The sequence below is a fragment of the Zea mays genome, chromosome 5 (genome assembly GCF_902167145.1).
Source record: "Zea mays cultivar B73 chromosome 5, Zm-B73-REFERENCE-NAM-5.0, whole genome shotgun sequence".
NCBI lineage: Eukaryota > Viridiplantae > Streptophyta > Magnoliopsida > Poales > Poaceae > Zea > Zea mays.
In genome coordinates this window covers 168,275,044-168,292,368 of record NC_050100.1, presented here as the reverse complement: position 1 = coordinate 168,292,368, position 17,325 = coordinate 168,275,044, and the positions used below count along the sequence as shown (strand labels likewise).

Below are 17,325 nucleotides of genomic sequence, written 5' to 3'. Positions count from 1 at the left end.
GGGTGTTTGGGAACGATGTTTTTTCACAATTTTAGAAAAATACTGTAGTATTTTCAAATACTACATTATTATATTATATATAGAATGGTGTTTTTCAAAATTGAAGTATTACAAGTGATATAGTTATTTTAAAGGTATTCTAAACTTAGATTTAGAACTTAATTTTTAAAACTGTAATATTTTAAACTGTGCTATCGTCATTACTAAAATACACAGCAGTATTTCAAAAATTATTGTTATCAAAAACTTTGTTCCAAACAGGGCATGAGATGTTTCACTTCTTTCCAAGCTAGGACGACTCCATGTTCTCTATTTGCATGTCCCAACATCCAACATAAACTAATTATTACGGCCAAACCGAAGATCATTACTTCTCGGTGACTGGTGGTCACTACAACTAACTACAGTATCAAGTTACTGCTCCTGCTAGTCTGAGATCATCACATCATCAGACATCGGACAATAAAATAAGCACTAGTGGCAAACAAGAAAGAGAGGAAATTTGGCATTCGCTTAGGACCCCCAAAAGACCTCATTGGCTTGGAAGTGCTTACCCTTCCTTCCCTGCCTCCCCTAAATTACCAAACCACCCCCTCCTTTCCTCTATATATATGCATCTTTCACATCCTGCTAGCTCATCACTCACCAAGACTCCAAGCACTCACCTCCTCAGCTCATTGCCAGCCTTTGGTTCCTTCCAGCTAGCAACCGGACGGCCAGCAAGCCAGCAGACTAGTAGCTCTTCTCAGTTCTCACACCTACTGTGTCTGTGTGTGCTCGCCTTTAGCGGCAAGCGACCCACCCCCCTTCGGTAGCGAGCGACAATGCAGTACGCGGCGGCGGAGCAGGCGTGGTACATGCCGGCGACCACGACGATGATGGCGGAGAGCGCGGTGGCGCGCGTGGAGCGGCTGGCGTCGGAGAGCGCGGTGGTGGTGTTCAGCGTGAGCAGCTGCTGCATGTGCCACGCCGTGAAGCGGCTCTTCTGCGGCATGGGCGTGCACCCGACGGTGCACGAGCTGGACCTGGACCCGCGCGGACGAGAGCTGGAGCACGCCCTCGCCCGCCTCATCGGCTACGGCCCCGCCGGCGCGCCCGTCGTCCCCGTCGTCTTCATCGGCGGGAAGCTGGTCGGCGCCATGGACCGGGTCATGGCCGCGCATATCAACGGCTCCCTCGTCCCACTTCTCAAGGAGGCCGGCGCGCTCTGGCTCTGAACTGTAGGCAGGCCGCGCGCCATTGCTGGTGACTCGTGTGCCAACAGGCTACGCAGCTTCTTCCGTTGTCTAAGTTAGTTCCTTGTTGCTGTAGAACCTGATGTCACTTGCTGCAAGCTAATCAAACTACGTACTAAGCTACGGTGATAGGAGGATACATCCATGGACAGGGCCGGATGGTGGTAGATCAGTGATGCATCGGATTGGGCTTAATGTGTGTGAGTAGTGTGTGCAAGAGAGAAGAGAGGCTGGTACCGTGTGTGTGCTTTTTTCTCACTACCTACTGCCTCCGTCGGTGTTTGTGTGTGCGTGCATGTGGTGTTTGACGCATGCGCTGGATTTGCTTTGCTTGGGGTGCTACACTGTTACCACCACTGTTGTTTAATTTGATATCCTTTAATTTTAATACCTTGTTTCCTCTCACTTTTATGGGTGTATGTCTTTGCCTACTGATGTCTGTCTGTCTCTTGGTTCTGGATATTGTGATTGGATGGCTGAGACTTATGCAATTTGTGATTTACTCATCTCTTAACCTGTTGTTGGCCACTAGTAATTAAACTATATATTTTGATTATTTATTTACATTCTTTATCGTATTTTATGAAATATATTTTTTGTAGTATGTTTATTTAAAGATATAAATACTATCAATGGTTTATATAAATCTAGACAAATTGAAAAGAGTTTGACTAGCACAAAAAATTATACGCCACTTAAAAAGTGATGGAGAGGGTATGTCAGAACTCATCAATTGTGTCAAATGACGTGCGACAAGTATTTTGTCAGGAATATTTTCTTCACTACTATAGTATATAGTCCCAAGGTAATATGGTACGGTGTATTTTCCAATACATAATACCCATTATCAAAACACCGGTATTATCTGAAAGTTCAATTCATAAATATCACTTGTATAGGTTGACCTAAGACTGTGTCCAAGTCCAATAGATCATGTATATATGATCATGCAAATCACTGTTTTGTATTATCTCTCCGATTGTAAGGGACTGTTTTGGTAGGCTCTCCTTTCCGCTCTCACTTTGGCTCCATTCTAAAAAAAAGGTTTTTATGAACCATAATGTAAGTCGGAGGATTTTGGTGAACTTGCTATGAACAATTATATAGGAGCAAGAGGTGGTTTAAAACGGTTTGTAGAGGGAGTTAGAAAAAACCATTACTTATGTGTCTCTACAAATTATCTTTTTTCTAAAGATGGTTAGGAGCGATAGTATCCAACCAGCCCTAAGAGTATGTTTCTAGATTATTTTAGCTGCCACTATTTCTAAAAACGATCAAAACTTGAACCATCTCTAGGCATACGATTTATATATAGAGGCACCTGGTTTTTCTATCCGTCTCTAAAAATAAAGAACATTTTTTAGATGGTTACAAAAACACCAAATAGGAATTGATTTCTATAGACAATGCAAGTCGTCTTTATTACCATTTGTGTATATTGTTCTTGATGGATCCGTCTAAAAAAATAAGGCATCTCTTAAAATATTTTTTAGTAACATTAGTCTCCGAATATAGTTGTATAGAAGTAATATACTTTTTATGTTTCATAAATATTTGTAAAAAGCAATACTCAAAAATCACATTCTCAAACCTACACGTTGAAATCTAAAACAACACTACATGATCCTGTGCGGTTGTTACTGCAAGATAAGCAGTGGTTGCACCTGGATCATTCATATATCAAGGGGTGAATTTATTCTACTAGCAGCTCTTTTGGAGAGAAATGACAAGAGAAGAGGAGAGTTTGGCGCCATTTTCTTGCTGGAGGAGCAAAGCGCGACGCACGTCGTCGGTGCGCAGGCGGACTGCGCGCGCTATGGAACGCGCAGCTCCTCCTCCAACACCTCTTTCCACTGCTCATGGAGATGCTGCTACGGCGACTCCTGCATGCACCGTACCGGAGCAAACATTCTCCGATGACCCCATTTCACAAGTAGCGGCAGCGACGCGACGCGGACATGGTACCAAGATCGGCGCCAAGTAGGACACGTGCAGAGCATGTTGTTGAGCACCCTAGTAGCTGTAGGCAAGGACGCCATGGACAACACCCATCCACCGCTTGATGAATTGCCTACAATGTTTTTGTGTTCTAGCTACATCTTGATTCATTATTGTGTCTGTACGTGTTCTTATTCCATTGTGGTCATTAGTCTGTTTTATAGTAGTTCACACCATTTTTTCTTCTTATTATTGTAGTAATCGCGACCTTTTTAATCTTAAACAGGCGCTTCTTGTAGTTGTTCGTATTAAATTGCATGCACATGTACCAACTAGTTCATGTCAAGACAGATGTGGAATAGAAGCGAACAACAATTATTTTATTTAATTACGACCAATATTCGAACTCTAGACCCAGCTGGCTTCGATACTATATTAAGTTGTATGCACCTACTAGTTCAACCTAAAAGATTGGTAGAAAAAATGGGCAATTCACTTATGTTCTTGCAATTCATACCATTATTTTCCTTGCGATGCATGTAGTATCTCTGTAGGAAATTGACACTTTATTGAAATAACATATAATACAATTAAGAGAGCTAACACGTGTGTTAAGATAGCTGACATGTTTTCATGGATACTATGGATGCTACGAAATAATATGTAATAGAAAAGTGATCAAGATTCGGAAACGAGTGGGCAATGAAACAATAACTAGATCAGCTGTTTGGTATGTTGTGGATAAATGAGATCCTTTCTTTGGTGAAAGAAACTCTATCCTCCTAGCTAAGGCTGTCTCCAGCAAGGATCTGTAAATGGTCCTTTTCCTTAGATTTAGCGGATATTGACGTCCTTTTTTCCTCCAGCAACGACCGGTAAACGGTCCGCTAAATAATAGAGGACGTCCTTCCACCGCTAAACGTAGAGGTTCTCTCTCCATCCGCTATCTATCCGCGAGCTACGACGGTAGTCATTCCACATGCGACTAGGAGAAGGTGCGACGGTGGCTCTGCTGCTCTGCATTCAAGACGTGAGGGGACCCTTCCACATTTAAGGCGTGAGGGGATTTTTTTTTCAAATAAGAATTAGTTGACAAATGCATGTTACATCTCATGATGAACTTCACTTTGTACTAATTTGACCCTAAATTTGAAATTATTAATCACGCATTATTTCGAAAAATAGTAATTGCAAATTAATTAAATATACTATTTTGCGCATCCATTTTATTGCATGTAATGGAAACAAAACAAAAAGCTAAATGAATGGAAAAACAAAATCTGTTAACGTTGTAGCTTTAGAGGACCGAATTTAGGAGACGTTGTTGGAGACTGAGAAGATATAGAAGACAGAATCTTTTAGAGCGTGCTGTAAAGAACAAGGAATATTCCTTTAGAGGATGGAATTTAGGGGACGCTGCTGGAGACAGACTAAGACATGAGAGAGTTGCGCAATGATCAGTGACCAAGCTAAAGCAAATCAGATGTATCATCAGATGAGATACATATGTCTCTTATATGCATGGACTAAAGATATAACCATAGTAAAAGTTTCATTTACTCGTCAGTTTTCCATTTTTTGGGTCAATATAATATACGTGAATTATCCATATTTTTCAATCGGCTTAAATTTTTGGTTTAAATTGATTGGTGCATGTAATTTAATATGATAGTAAAGCCAGAGATTATGAGTTCAAATCCTGGTTAGCGTAGTTAAAATAAAATAATTATTGCTCGCAAGTGAATTGTTCACCTCTTTCTAGCTAGCGAACAGCTTGTCTCCACCTCAAGATCGAAGACCAAATCCTGTTGAATATATGCGATCGACTGTGCGTGCCGCGCTTGTGAGTTGCGACTCCTAGTCTTGTGTTGTGCTAGAGATTAACAAAGCAGTATTGAATTGCTGGATTGGATCAGGTTTGCCGCGCAGTTTCTGTTTGATTTCTTGGCTCGAGCTATATATTCCCCATGGGGACGTGCTACGTGAGTTTTCCCTCCTCCTTTCTTTTCTTTGTTCGAGATAAGGGCATGTACAGTGGTGTTTAATGTGGGGGCTCTTAAGGTGTTTTAGGGGGTTATTTGCAAAAAAATCTTAGAGCCGTCTCTCCGTGAAGAGACGCCTCTGGCTCGTAAACCAAGTAACAACAGACGCCTCACTTCCCACTGTACGAATTTGTCGTCTGTTCTATCGATCTGATGCTATACAAATACATTTAATTCTGTATTTATTAATAGACTACGTTTATAGACACTCCATTGTACAATAGAGTCTCTTAGTTGTCTCCTGTACTTGGAGAACCGTTTTGGTGTCTCTCCACTGTACATGCCCTAACAACTTGTCCTGTTTGCTTCTCATGTGTCTCCTTGCCTGCGTCCTTTGCTGCCTGACTGACGGTCGGCCGCGCGCGTCTCCCTCCCTTCTCACGCAGGCATGCATGCATGCATCTCCTGCCATTAATTAGCTCCGAGAGCAACACAGATCGTACGTACTTGCTTTGAAAGAGCACTTTGTTTGGCCAGAGTACCTGCACGACGGAAGAATAATGCTGGCATGCATGCCTGCCTGCTTGCTTGCTTGCTCTCTTTATCAAGGGGGGAAAAGGTGCAGACACGTACGTTAAAGCAAACAGCAACTTGGTTTAAAGATGTCACAGAACAGACGCATGCAATTAGAGACAAACTAAAAGGGTTTGGTGCCTTAATTAATTATGCGCGCGCGCGGGAGTACTACTAGCTGCCACTAGCTAGCTAGCTTGCTGCTCGTCAGATGCATGGTGGTGCATGTTCAGGCCAGGCCTAAAGTATTGGTACTGGAAAGTGTTGCCTTGGATCATCTATCTGGATGTGAATGAATCGAGAGATTATTATCCGCTTGCAAGCAGTTGCAGCATTTGCAAGCCTGAACCCTATCATTGCCCTTTCGTACCGACGTATGATGCTTTGGCTGCACGCACCAGCTCACCCACATCAGTATTTAACCTGCGCCGCCGAGCTTTTTTAACACTGATGCCATTGCCATGCATGCGAGGTTCTCAAGATACTACTACTATACATTGTTACCTGTTTGGCTGTAGCCACACCATGCATACACTCCAATATAAAAAATAAAATAAATAAAGTAAAGGGAACTGTTTTAGTGTACGGAAGATGGCTTGAAGCCAGCCGTCCAACAAACACATGCATGGATTGGCTTTCAATCATGAGATACACCTTTATTTAACATGATTGTTTTGATTGGGACATTTTGTTTGTATTTTTCTTCTTCTCATGTTTACATAGATTTTGTGCAATATTACGGAGTCATGTATGCAGTTGCATTGGGAGGCAACTTACATTTTTTAGAACTTGGAAGGAATGTATTAGGGCCCTTTGGCAGGGCATCTTCCTAGCGACCTCTATTGCGGCTTCGCGTCTAATTTCATAAGCCATACCAATCGGTATTTTGACATAGTGTTTTTTTTGTCAAAAGCACCTCTCTCTTTGTATTAGATAGGTCAAACCAAAGAAAAAAGGGATCACCTAGCTTTGGCTTGTGGTCTTTTTGCCAAAACCTCACCCACCATATATATGCATTAGGATCTCTTTCCCGCCGATCGTTATCTAAATGTTGCAACGTTTCGTCTGCAGCTTATGAATCTGTTACGCAGACACAGGGCATCGACGATGTGTGAGACAGCCGCAATGTCACGACTTTTTTCTCTCTTTCCCTCGCGTTGTCATGCATCTGCCAATGGCGTGCGGCCGCCACCACCGCAATGTCACGGCTCACGGCTTCTTTCTCTTTCCCCTTGTGTGGCCATCTGCCAGTGGCCTGCGGCCGCCACCACCACCGCTATGCCACTTGCGGTTAGCGAGCCATAGACGAATAAAGGAAATTAGAAAGATAAGGTATTGTCTTGCACATAGAAGCGGATGGAAATTAGCATGTAAATTTCCATAGGCTAATTTCTGCCGGCTACATCTCGTCTTTCGTTGATAACAAATAGCTATTTTTTATTTATTAATCTACAAGAGATAGAGATCGACAAAAAAATGTCTAGATTAGTGTTGTGATCGTGCCAATTGCACCCTAATTGACCTTACAAGTAAAAAATAACAGTCTCTCACCCGCTACTTGTCTCCCTCTCATATGCACTCACCCTAGCCCTCGCTCCCCCTCTAACCCTGACGTCGGCTCCGCTTCCGACGTGCCCTCGCCCCCCACCCCCTCCTCCACATGCTCGTCACACAACCCACCCACCCACCCACCGAGATGGGAGGACTTGATGCCCGATCGCGCTGCTCCACGCCACCGTCGACCCACCGTTTGTGGCCCTTGTCGTCGACTTCTTCGAGCTCGCCTGGCACGCCAACACTATGAGACGTGAAACCCTCGTTGCACATATGTTGTGCCCTACCTCGTGGCCCTGGCGCTTACATGTGGCTCCAGCGCCAAGTCGGTCCTCCATTGCATCTTCATGCTCCATGATGCGCTGCCACTACTTGACTACGACGATGACCAAAGCATCTCTGACTTCAAGATGCTCATGCCGCGCTACAGTGGCAGCGGCAGAGGCAGAGGGGGAAGCCTGGTGGTTGGAGGAGGCGACAACGGGGTGAGGATGGTGGTGGTGCATTGGAGGGGGGCAGCGGTGGGCGAGACAACGAGGGAGCCAATGGTTTTTTAGGGGGATCGCGGTTGGAGAGGTGAGGGGTGGTCTAAATGAGCTAGGCTATTAGATTTGAGTAAGAGAATGAATAGATTTGGACTGATCTCGTCCTTTAGTTTAAAGTTGAGATGATTATAGGTGCATTTGGTTGGGTACATTTATGGGAGAGAGAGTGTGTGATGCACAATTGTTTGGGTGTATGGTGTAAAGTTTGAAATGGTGCTTCGTATAGGTACAGTGAGCACGGAAAAAAACATGTCGTGCCAAAAAAAACATACTAACTGTCCTCATGCAGAAGAAGAAAAAAAATATTGCAGCAATTGAGGGTTCAAACTCAAGTAGTCTAGTGTAGAGTGCTCCCTAACCAACTGAGATAACAAATACAACATCTGGAAAGGCGTTTTGACTCTTTTTTAATATGGGTACGACTGAACATTTGTCTCCCGTTACTGCTTCATTGATATGCGAAAATAATGTCCAAAAGACCAAAACGACGTCTAATATTACACCGGATGCCTCGTCGTTCGGTTGGAGCTGGCTCGCCCCTGCGCACACCCAATGCCGACCCAATTGCGTTTCACATTTCTGATAGATTTTGAGCGGTTGCCTGCATATATATGTACTGTCAACTGTGGGGGGTACATTGATATGGTCACGTGACACAGTATGACACCGTGCACAGCGCGCTGCTGCTAGATCTTGCATGTACATGCAGGCAGCAATAATAATGCATGGAGCAGCAGGAACAGCGACGGTATGACTGGCATTAATGGGTGTTGGGGTAAAAGAGCGCAAAGGCTCCGGCAAATCGGCTTTTTGGCACGGCACCCGTATAAGGGGGTGTTTGGTTTAGAGGGACTAATTTTTAGTCCCTCTATTTTATACCATTTTAGTACCTAAATTACCAAATATAGAAACTAAAACTCTATTTTAGTTTCCATATTTAGTAATTTAGGAACTAAAATAGAATAAAATTGATGGGACTAAAGATTAGTCCCTAAAACCAAACACGCCCTAACATATATAAAAAGTTGCCCCCCCCCCCCCCCCCCCACATATATAATTGGATGGTCTAGCCGAGCCGACTCATTTCACGCGTTCGAGACTTCCGTTTCCCCGCCGGCCGGCCGTCTATGTAGCTGCAAAACCAACGAGCAGCAAGACAGTGCACGAGCAGAGACCGTCGCCCCGGAGATCCGGTGTCCGGTTCCCGCGCGGCCAGAGGCGACGAGCTGACAGCTGAGGTCGTCGACGCCACGCCACGTCACGTCACGTCGGGTGACGTCGGCGGCCGGCCGGGGTCGTCGCTGACCCATGCATGCACGCACGCGGCACGCCTCATCAAAAACAAAGGCGAAAAGCTGTCTCCGTCCGTCGACGATCGACGCATGCATGGATCATGGATGGATGGATCCTTCTCTCGGACCGGTGGACGCGCGACGGCGGCTTTGTGCTAGCCGTGGGGGCCGGCCGACAACCTTGTGGCGCGGGCCGTCGGGGGGCACCGCGGCACGGCACGACGACGGCGCTGGTGGCGGCCCCCCTGTCTGCAGGCCGCGCGGGGCGCAGCCGCGGGCACGCGCGATCCTGAGAGCGCCCATCCCCATGCCAGCTGCCGCATCGGCCGTCCGCGGCAGGCGGCAGCCGGCAGGCAGCAATAGCGCGCGCCGCGATCCGCGTCACCTGTCTCCGATGGTTCCCCCCGCTGCGAGCCGCAGATTTGCACCCTCTATCTTGTTCTTGTCCGTGCTGATGCTGATGCAACGCCGAAAGCAACGTTCCCCCTGGTCACCCATCGGATCCATGCATGCATGCATGCATCTGCAGTCTAGCTACTACTAGGTTCAGAGAGAGAGAGAGAGTGTGTGTGTGTGCAGCTACTGCTGTTACCTAGGTAGTAGCTTCTCGGATTCCCTATCTCGTACGTAGAGTCGTAGTACACGGCAGGGCACAAACCCTTGCGGAGTAGTACTACACAAAAAGGTTAGATAATTAGTCATTATTAGTTTCAATTTAATCCAAAAAATTAGTGTGATATATATGTGACGACATATATGTATATGTGTATATGACTACTCGTATAATCAGTAAACAACAATAAAACATACACAATTGCTAAGAACAGAATGTACCCTGCAAAGAGACTAATGTCCAAGACATCAGTGGCTCTATTCACACGAGACATCTCGTGTGTATGTTCGATGTAGTCGTACGCAGTCGATGTATGCAGATGTATGCAGTGCAGTCCCTCGAACGGTCGACGATGAAGAACCAGACCAGCGTTGGTCGAGCGGACAGAGCGAGCAGTCACGAGTACGCTCCTAAAAACCTGATTACCCGCACACCTATAAAGTGGGAATAAAATTCTCTACAGCGGTGATGTACGCCGTCACCCGTGCGGCACCACTTCAATGAATGACACGTGTCTGTCTTCACATCTCAAAGCCGCTCGTCCAGACGTCCTGGCTCTTTGCCTCAAGGAACGACCGGCTTGATTAGCCGTGTCATCAATGGCTCGATTAGCCAACATCATTAGCTATTGATTTTGGACGCGTATCATTCATCGATATAGTGCCGCACGGATGATGGCATGCGTCTGCGCTGCACAGAATTTTATTCCATACAGGTGTAGCTCTGCGGACGGTGCTTTTCGGAGGCCTGCTCTCCCACTCTCTCTGTGCTCGCAGAAGGTAGGACGAGACTGGGCTGAGTACAACGCGTCTGAGCACACTTGTGGCATATACCTCATCTACATAAAATATCCAATTCGCATCACAATAACCCTCCAGTATTGTTGGGTACCCGGTATAATGGATGCCTAAACTCATAATACCTTTTAGATAGCGCAGAACTCTCTCAAGACATTCCAGTGACCATCTCCCGGATTTGAAACAAACCAGCTAAGTTTGCTCATAGCAAACGAGATGTCAGGCCTCGTAGCGCTAGCTAAGTACATGAGTGAACTAGTTATTTGGGAATATCTCAATTGATCCCTAGATATCCTTCGATTTTTCTTTAATAGCTTGTTAGGTTCACATTTGCTATAACCAAAACGACTCAAAACATTTTCCACATAATGGGATTGCACAAGTGTGATACCATTGCCTTCTCTCAGTAGTTTAATGTTCAGAATAACATCAGCTTCTCCCAACTCTTTAATTTCAAAATTATTAGATAAAAAGTCTTTTGTTTCTTTAATCACATCAAGACTCGTGGTGTGATTTCTTTGTTAGCTTAATGTTAATTGGCACATTCACTTTAATTTCTTATTAGCTTAATGTTAATTGGCACATTCACTTTAGTCAAACAACCCTAGGTGTGCAAATAGGAGATATTTAATTTCTTATTTTCCCATTCCACCAATGGTGTGATTTCTTTGTTCTTTGTGAGAACTTTATTCGGGACATGACACGTCGTCAATATCGCCTCACCTCACCATTTCTTATATAGTCCCGAAGTCTCTAACATGGCGTCAGGGACGGAGCTGACACTGGGGCGGGGGGGGGTCTCGAGCCCCCCCTAATGCTCTCGGGCCAGCAGAGCCCCACCGAAGCCCCCTTAACAATTATGAGCCTAATATTATAGTAACGGAGGGGCTAAGATATAGAGAAGTTAAAAAAAACTAAAGCCCATTAAAAAACTTCTATGTGCATTTTTCCGATTATGTCTTCTATGTGCATTGTTTTGCCCATCAATTGCAACTAGTAGTTGTCACAATTTCGACTTCTAGTGCAGACATTGCAGATTTCTTTAACTATATTCCTTTAATAGTCAACACCGTGGGGGCATCTTGTATGAGAAAGGATGCCTTACTTGCAAAGCATCATGATGTGTTGCTAGAAAAGATTGAGAATGGTGAGATTATGACTGGAAGAGGTTTAAACCAAGAAAGTAGCCTAGCAAGGCCTGGAGATACTAGATAGGGTTCACATCTAAAAACTTTGCTTCGCATTTTAGGGATGTTTGAGGCAATCATAAATGTCCTTGAAATAGTGAAGAAAGATTCTATTAAACCAGTATGTAATGGTGGGGCTTTAGGTTTAATTGGAAAAATGGAAAGCTTTGATTTTGTGTTCATCCTGTATTTGATGATAGAAATATTGAGTATGACAGATATTTTGTCACATGCTTTGCAAAGGAAGGATCAAGATATAGTTGAAGCAATGCATTTGATCACGGATGTGAAAGAGAGCTTGCAAGATATGAGAGAAAATGGATGGGAGCCATTACTAAAAAAGTGAAACCATTCTGTGAGAGGAATGAGATTGAAGTACCAGATATGGATAAAGAAATTAATGTTAGAGGGACATCTAGACGAAGAAAGCAAAAGGTAACAAACATGCATTACTATCATGTTGAGATTTTTCTTGTTGCCATTGATGCCATCTTGACTGAGTTGAATCATCGGTTCAATGAAATTAGTTCAGAGTTATTAGTATGTATGGCTGCTTTTAACCCAAGGAACTCATTCTCTAATTTTGATGTCGACAAACTTGTGAGGCTTGCTGAAATTTATGCTGAGGATTTTGATATTGGTGATCTTACTATTTTGCCAAATTAACTTAGACAGTTTGTCAACCGTGCTAGAAGAACTCCAGAATTTCTTGGATGCACTGAACTTGGAAAAATTGCTGAAATTATGGTCAAGGCTTCTATGCACACATCTTATAAATTGGTTTACCGTCTTATTGAGCTAACGTTGACACTACCAGTGGCAACGGCTTCAGTTGAGAGAATATTTTCAGCTAAGGCCATTATAAAGACAGATTTGCGTAGTAAAATGGGTGATGAATGGCTCAATGACTTGATGATATGCTATAATGAGAAGGAGATATTTAAGAAGATTGATAACGAAAAGATTAAAAAGCGATTTCAAGAGATGAAAAGCGTCGTATGTTATTGTCCAAAAAAATAGTGGTATGCTCTATTCTCTTTCAAACTAATATTTTTCGTTTCTAAATTAATAATTTGGAGGTCCATAAATATTTGACTTATCTATTATGTCCTATTTATGCAAGTTGCTTCTTCGGATAAATAATGAGTGTATTATGTATGAGAGCCATTTATTTATGCCTATATGTGTTTCGACTTTCGGTATGGATAAATTTCATCCCATATTTATCATTTTGTATTTTATGATTTTTACTGTTCATCGATGTTTTAATATAAAAGTATTGTAAATTATTATATTTGTAGGGAGTATGATAAAGTTATGTTGATATACCGTTTTAGTTTAGCCCCTCCTAAATTTTTTTCTAGCTCTGTCCCTGCATGGCGTTAATCGAATCAGTTAGAGTACGGTTCTTTCTTTCAGCAACCCCATTGGATTGTGGTGAGTATGTCAGTGTTCTCTCAAGAATAATACCATGTCCACAAAAAAATCAGAAAAATCACCCGAAAATATTCTCCACCATGATCAGACCTTAATCGTTTAATTTTTCTCTCGAGTTGACTTTCAACTTCACCTTTGTAGGTCTTAAAATAATGCGAAGCTTCGTTTTTTGATTTTAAGAGATACACATAACAAAATCTAGTAAAATCATCGTTAAAAGTAATAAAATATCGCTTGCCTCCTTTAGTCAATATCCCATTCATCTCACATAAATCAAAATATATTAAGTCTAGTGGTGGTGCCAAGTTCCTCGCCTCCGCGGTCTTATGAGGCTTGCGAGGTTATTTAGATTTTATGGAGACTTGGCACTTATAACCTTTGACTAAATCAAATTTCGGGATTAAATTTAAATTTGCTAACCGCGAGACAACCAAAATTGGTGTGACAAATATGCTCATGTGATCCGTTCCCTATCAGAAAGTCTCTTGCAACGTGTTATGACAGCAAATGATAAAAAATAAGCCATGTTTGGTTCGGCACGGGGTGAATTCTACATGCCGGATGCTCATTATCTCGGTGAAACCAAACACCCCTATCTCCACGCCTAAATTAGTGTGGATGCTAATATTATTATTCTCCCGTGCCATACAGCATACTACCTTAGTACAATAAATTAGTCACTTCATTCGGCCGGCCTCTGGCTAATTAACCTCCGGCCGGCAGAGGCAGCCATGTGCAAGTGCAGGTGCAGGTGCAGGTGCAGGTGCAGCACACCTGTACGTGGATCGTCGCTGGACGTACGTGGATGGTCACCCACCGCTGGACGACAAGCATGGCGCCGTGGCAACCGACATCTCCACATGCACGCGAGCATGTGCATGCATGGTTTACGTGCGCGCGCACAGGCACGACAGATGCCACGAACCACCGAGTACGACGCGCAAGCACAGCACAGAAGCATGCATGCAACTCCCAAAAAACATCTTTTTCCTAGTAACAGGTATAGTAGTATTAGTCGTCGTACGTACTTTGACTCTGTGCTCCTACCCCTACTAGCTAGCTAGCTAGCTCATGACCCCAGCCACAACGCTGGCGTCGTACGTTTCCTACGTCGGCTAGCCTAGCCGGCTGCGCACGCATGCAGCAGTTCAGGCAGGCAGATGTCCGCGCACGCAGACGCGCGCTCGCGGACAGCAGTCAGCAGGGGCGTGGAACGAACGACGAAGCCACGTACTAACACCACAGGGGGACGAGCATGAAGGGAAGCTGCATGCGTGCGTGCGTGCGTGCGGCCGGCCGGCCGGCAGGTACAGGGGGCGCCACGCCACTCTGTCTCTGGCGGTAACACACGCGAGTAGGGCTGAAAATGGATGTCTGGATATTCGAATTATCCGTATTCGTATTCGCTAAAACTGCTAATATGGATATCTGTATCCGTATTCGATTTTAATATAGATGTCAAATGGATGTATTCGAATTCGATTTATAGTACTTTTCTCTATCCGATTCCATATTCGTATTCGAAAAAACCATAAAACATTCGATATTATCCGTATCCGTGAAAAAAATATGTTTCATGAAACCTTTTAAAACTTAACTTTATCACTAATTACTAATTAAAATTGATTTTAAGATTAATAATATACTGAAAAAATGATACATATCATTTTAGATATTAAAAATTATTTATATGATATATAAATAAATATATCAACCTTATATTTCTAGTGATATTCAATACTAAAATCCAACAGGTTTCATAAACATTTAATTATAACTCTCAACTTTATCTATATAATGAACACATCTCAATAAAGTTCTATAAACATTCAACTATCACTCTCCACTTACAATATAAAGATAAATTTCTTAATGTTTTCATTTAAGTTTTGGTATACACATTTATATAGGACATTCATTCATTTTAGAACGGAAAATTTGTTTTTATTGGTACATTTACTTTTTTTATATCAATTATAATTTACTTATATTTGTACAAATGTCACTTATTAAATATCACGTGTTGTTGTTTATCTTTTGTTACATGCTTCGATAGTTTAAAAATATTATTTATATAGTTTTGTTGACTTGGATATGAAGGATCACAAGAAATCTATTTTATTTTAAGTTTGTTTTGACTATCTATAAACTTGTACTTAAATTAAATACACATATACATATGTTAAATTTCAGAATATGATGTTTGAGTTGAATTGAGTAAATATCCGAATAAAAATTCGAATTCGACTATCCGTTTTGTATTCGTATCCGAAGATATTTGAATTCGTATCCGAATTCGAACAAAAATATGGTAAACTATGACATTCGTATTTGTATCCGTACGTATTCGATCCGTTTCCACCCCTACACGCGAGCGACATCTCGAAAGCAGGTGTAGGTAGGGCTTGTGCTTGGACCCTTGCTGCCTGCCCAACTTCTCAGGGAATCGTTGTCGCTGCCGGCCTGTCGACTGTCGTCAAACCCTTGGCTGCAAGCCTGCAACGGCAACGGGCGTGTGTGCGCGCCTCAGCCCTCGGGAAGCCCAGGTCAAACTCTTCTTTTCTTGGGTCAGCCGCTCGCTCTCGGTCTTACGGTTGCGGCTAGTCGGCCCATTGTAATTCGTGCAGCTGAACCACGACCAAGTATAATATTGTGACATATGGCCCTGTTTAGATCTCATATGTGCTAAACTTTAGATAAAACTATGCTGGTAAATTTTAGCACCATAGATCCAAATATGTCTATAGACGGACGGTAAAATATGACACACCAGATTTATAGTGATGTAGAAAAAAATAAAGAAAAAATGGAAGCGAGCTTCTCACTAGTAACCAGCGGAAAGTAGCCTACTCATAGAATCCAAGATAGATTGTGAGATCATAAGATAGTTATTATACAACTAACCTTTTAGTTAGTTATATGTGACATAACAATATTATAAACTCTGTTGTCATCTATATCATTAAACTTTCTCTACGACGGGGTACTCCTGGTCGCTGCTCCCTGCCACTATGGCGATAATTAAGCCTACAAATGAAGAGGCTCAGGTTGGCCCTAGGAGCAAGGTTAATAATATGGTCCCTGATCAAAGATCATGGCTCCTGTATAGCGGAGGGAGGCATGGTGGAGATGGGGGTATACCTGTCCGATGGAGCGTGTCGTGCCAGCACGACACGGGTCGGGCCAACTTAGTCGAGTCGAGGCGTGACACGGTTATGTTTTGGGCTAGGACATGTCGACACGTGGGCCTAAACATGAGCCCAGACACGACACTATTACACTTAACCAGGTCGTACCGTGTCGTCGAGCTGGGTCGCGTGCTACAGTGTGGTGTTGGCCTAGGCCCGCTGCCGTGTAACAGTTTAACATCCACCAGCCCTGATGGATGATGCCCATAAGTTCATACTTCATAACAATATCAACAAGACATGTAAATCATACTTAGTTCATATGAAGCGCCCCAGATCCTCTCGGACTCAAATGTGATACAATTACTAGTCCCAGGAGGCTAGTAAACACATTTATACATCAGATGATTACAGATCTGCTGAAACGAGACAAACCTATAAAGGTGGTGAATAACTTTAAGAGTTGGTCCACGACTCGTGACATATCATCAGAGTGGGGCTGAAGCAGCCCGATATACGCAGCGAAGCAAATCAGCGGTCCAACAGCCACAAGCAAGGTTGGGAACAGGCGTAACTCTTACCCGATCTCCTTTTTTCTGAAAAACAACAAATAAGCAAGGGTGAGTACAAACGTACTCAGCAGCCCACCTTCACCCGCGGAATGGGGAAATCAGATATAATGCATGGAATATGTGGAGCTCAGGATATTTTGCAGAAACAACAATATTTGATGTAGGGTTGTTTTGTAAAACATTTTGTATTTTTCAAAGCGCATCCTCTCCCAAAAGAGCAGTAAGTTTTTTTTCAATATTAGAACAAAATCCCCTGGACTAAACCATCCAGGTATCTCAGCAGTTTCCCACTTGTTTTCTTCAAAAACAGTTTCCCATAGCTCACGGCTCAACCGTCGGACCTTTTAAAAACCAATTTTCTCAAACACACCCTTTTTTGAAAACAAAACATTAATTGACATACCATACCAGACTCGTCCATTCCGGTGGACACGAACTATTCAAATAGGTTTTCAAACTCTGCGCAGAGGTG

The 17,325-nt window shown here is 43.2% G+C and overlaps 1 protein-coding gene across 1 annotated transcript; it reads left to right on the top strand.

The window, feature by feature from the left end:
• Positions 1-640: 640 nt before the first annotated feature.
• Positions 641-1,625, top strand: LOC100280766 (Grx_C8 - glutaredoxin subgroup III). Its single transcript, NM_001153687.1, has one exon. The coding sequence runs from the start codon at positions 825-827 to the stop codon at positions 1,215-1,217; it is 393 nt and encodes a 130-aa protein (NP_001147159.1). The 5' UTR covers positions 641-824; the 3' UTR covers positions 1,218-1,625.
• Positions 1,626-17,325: the final 15,700 nt, after the last annotated feature.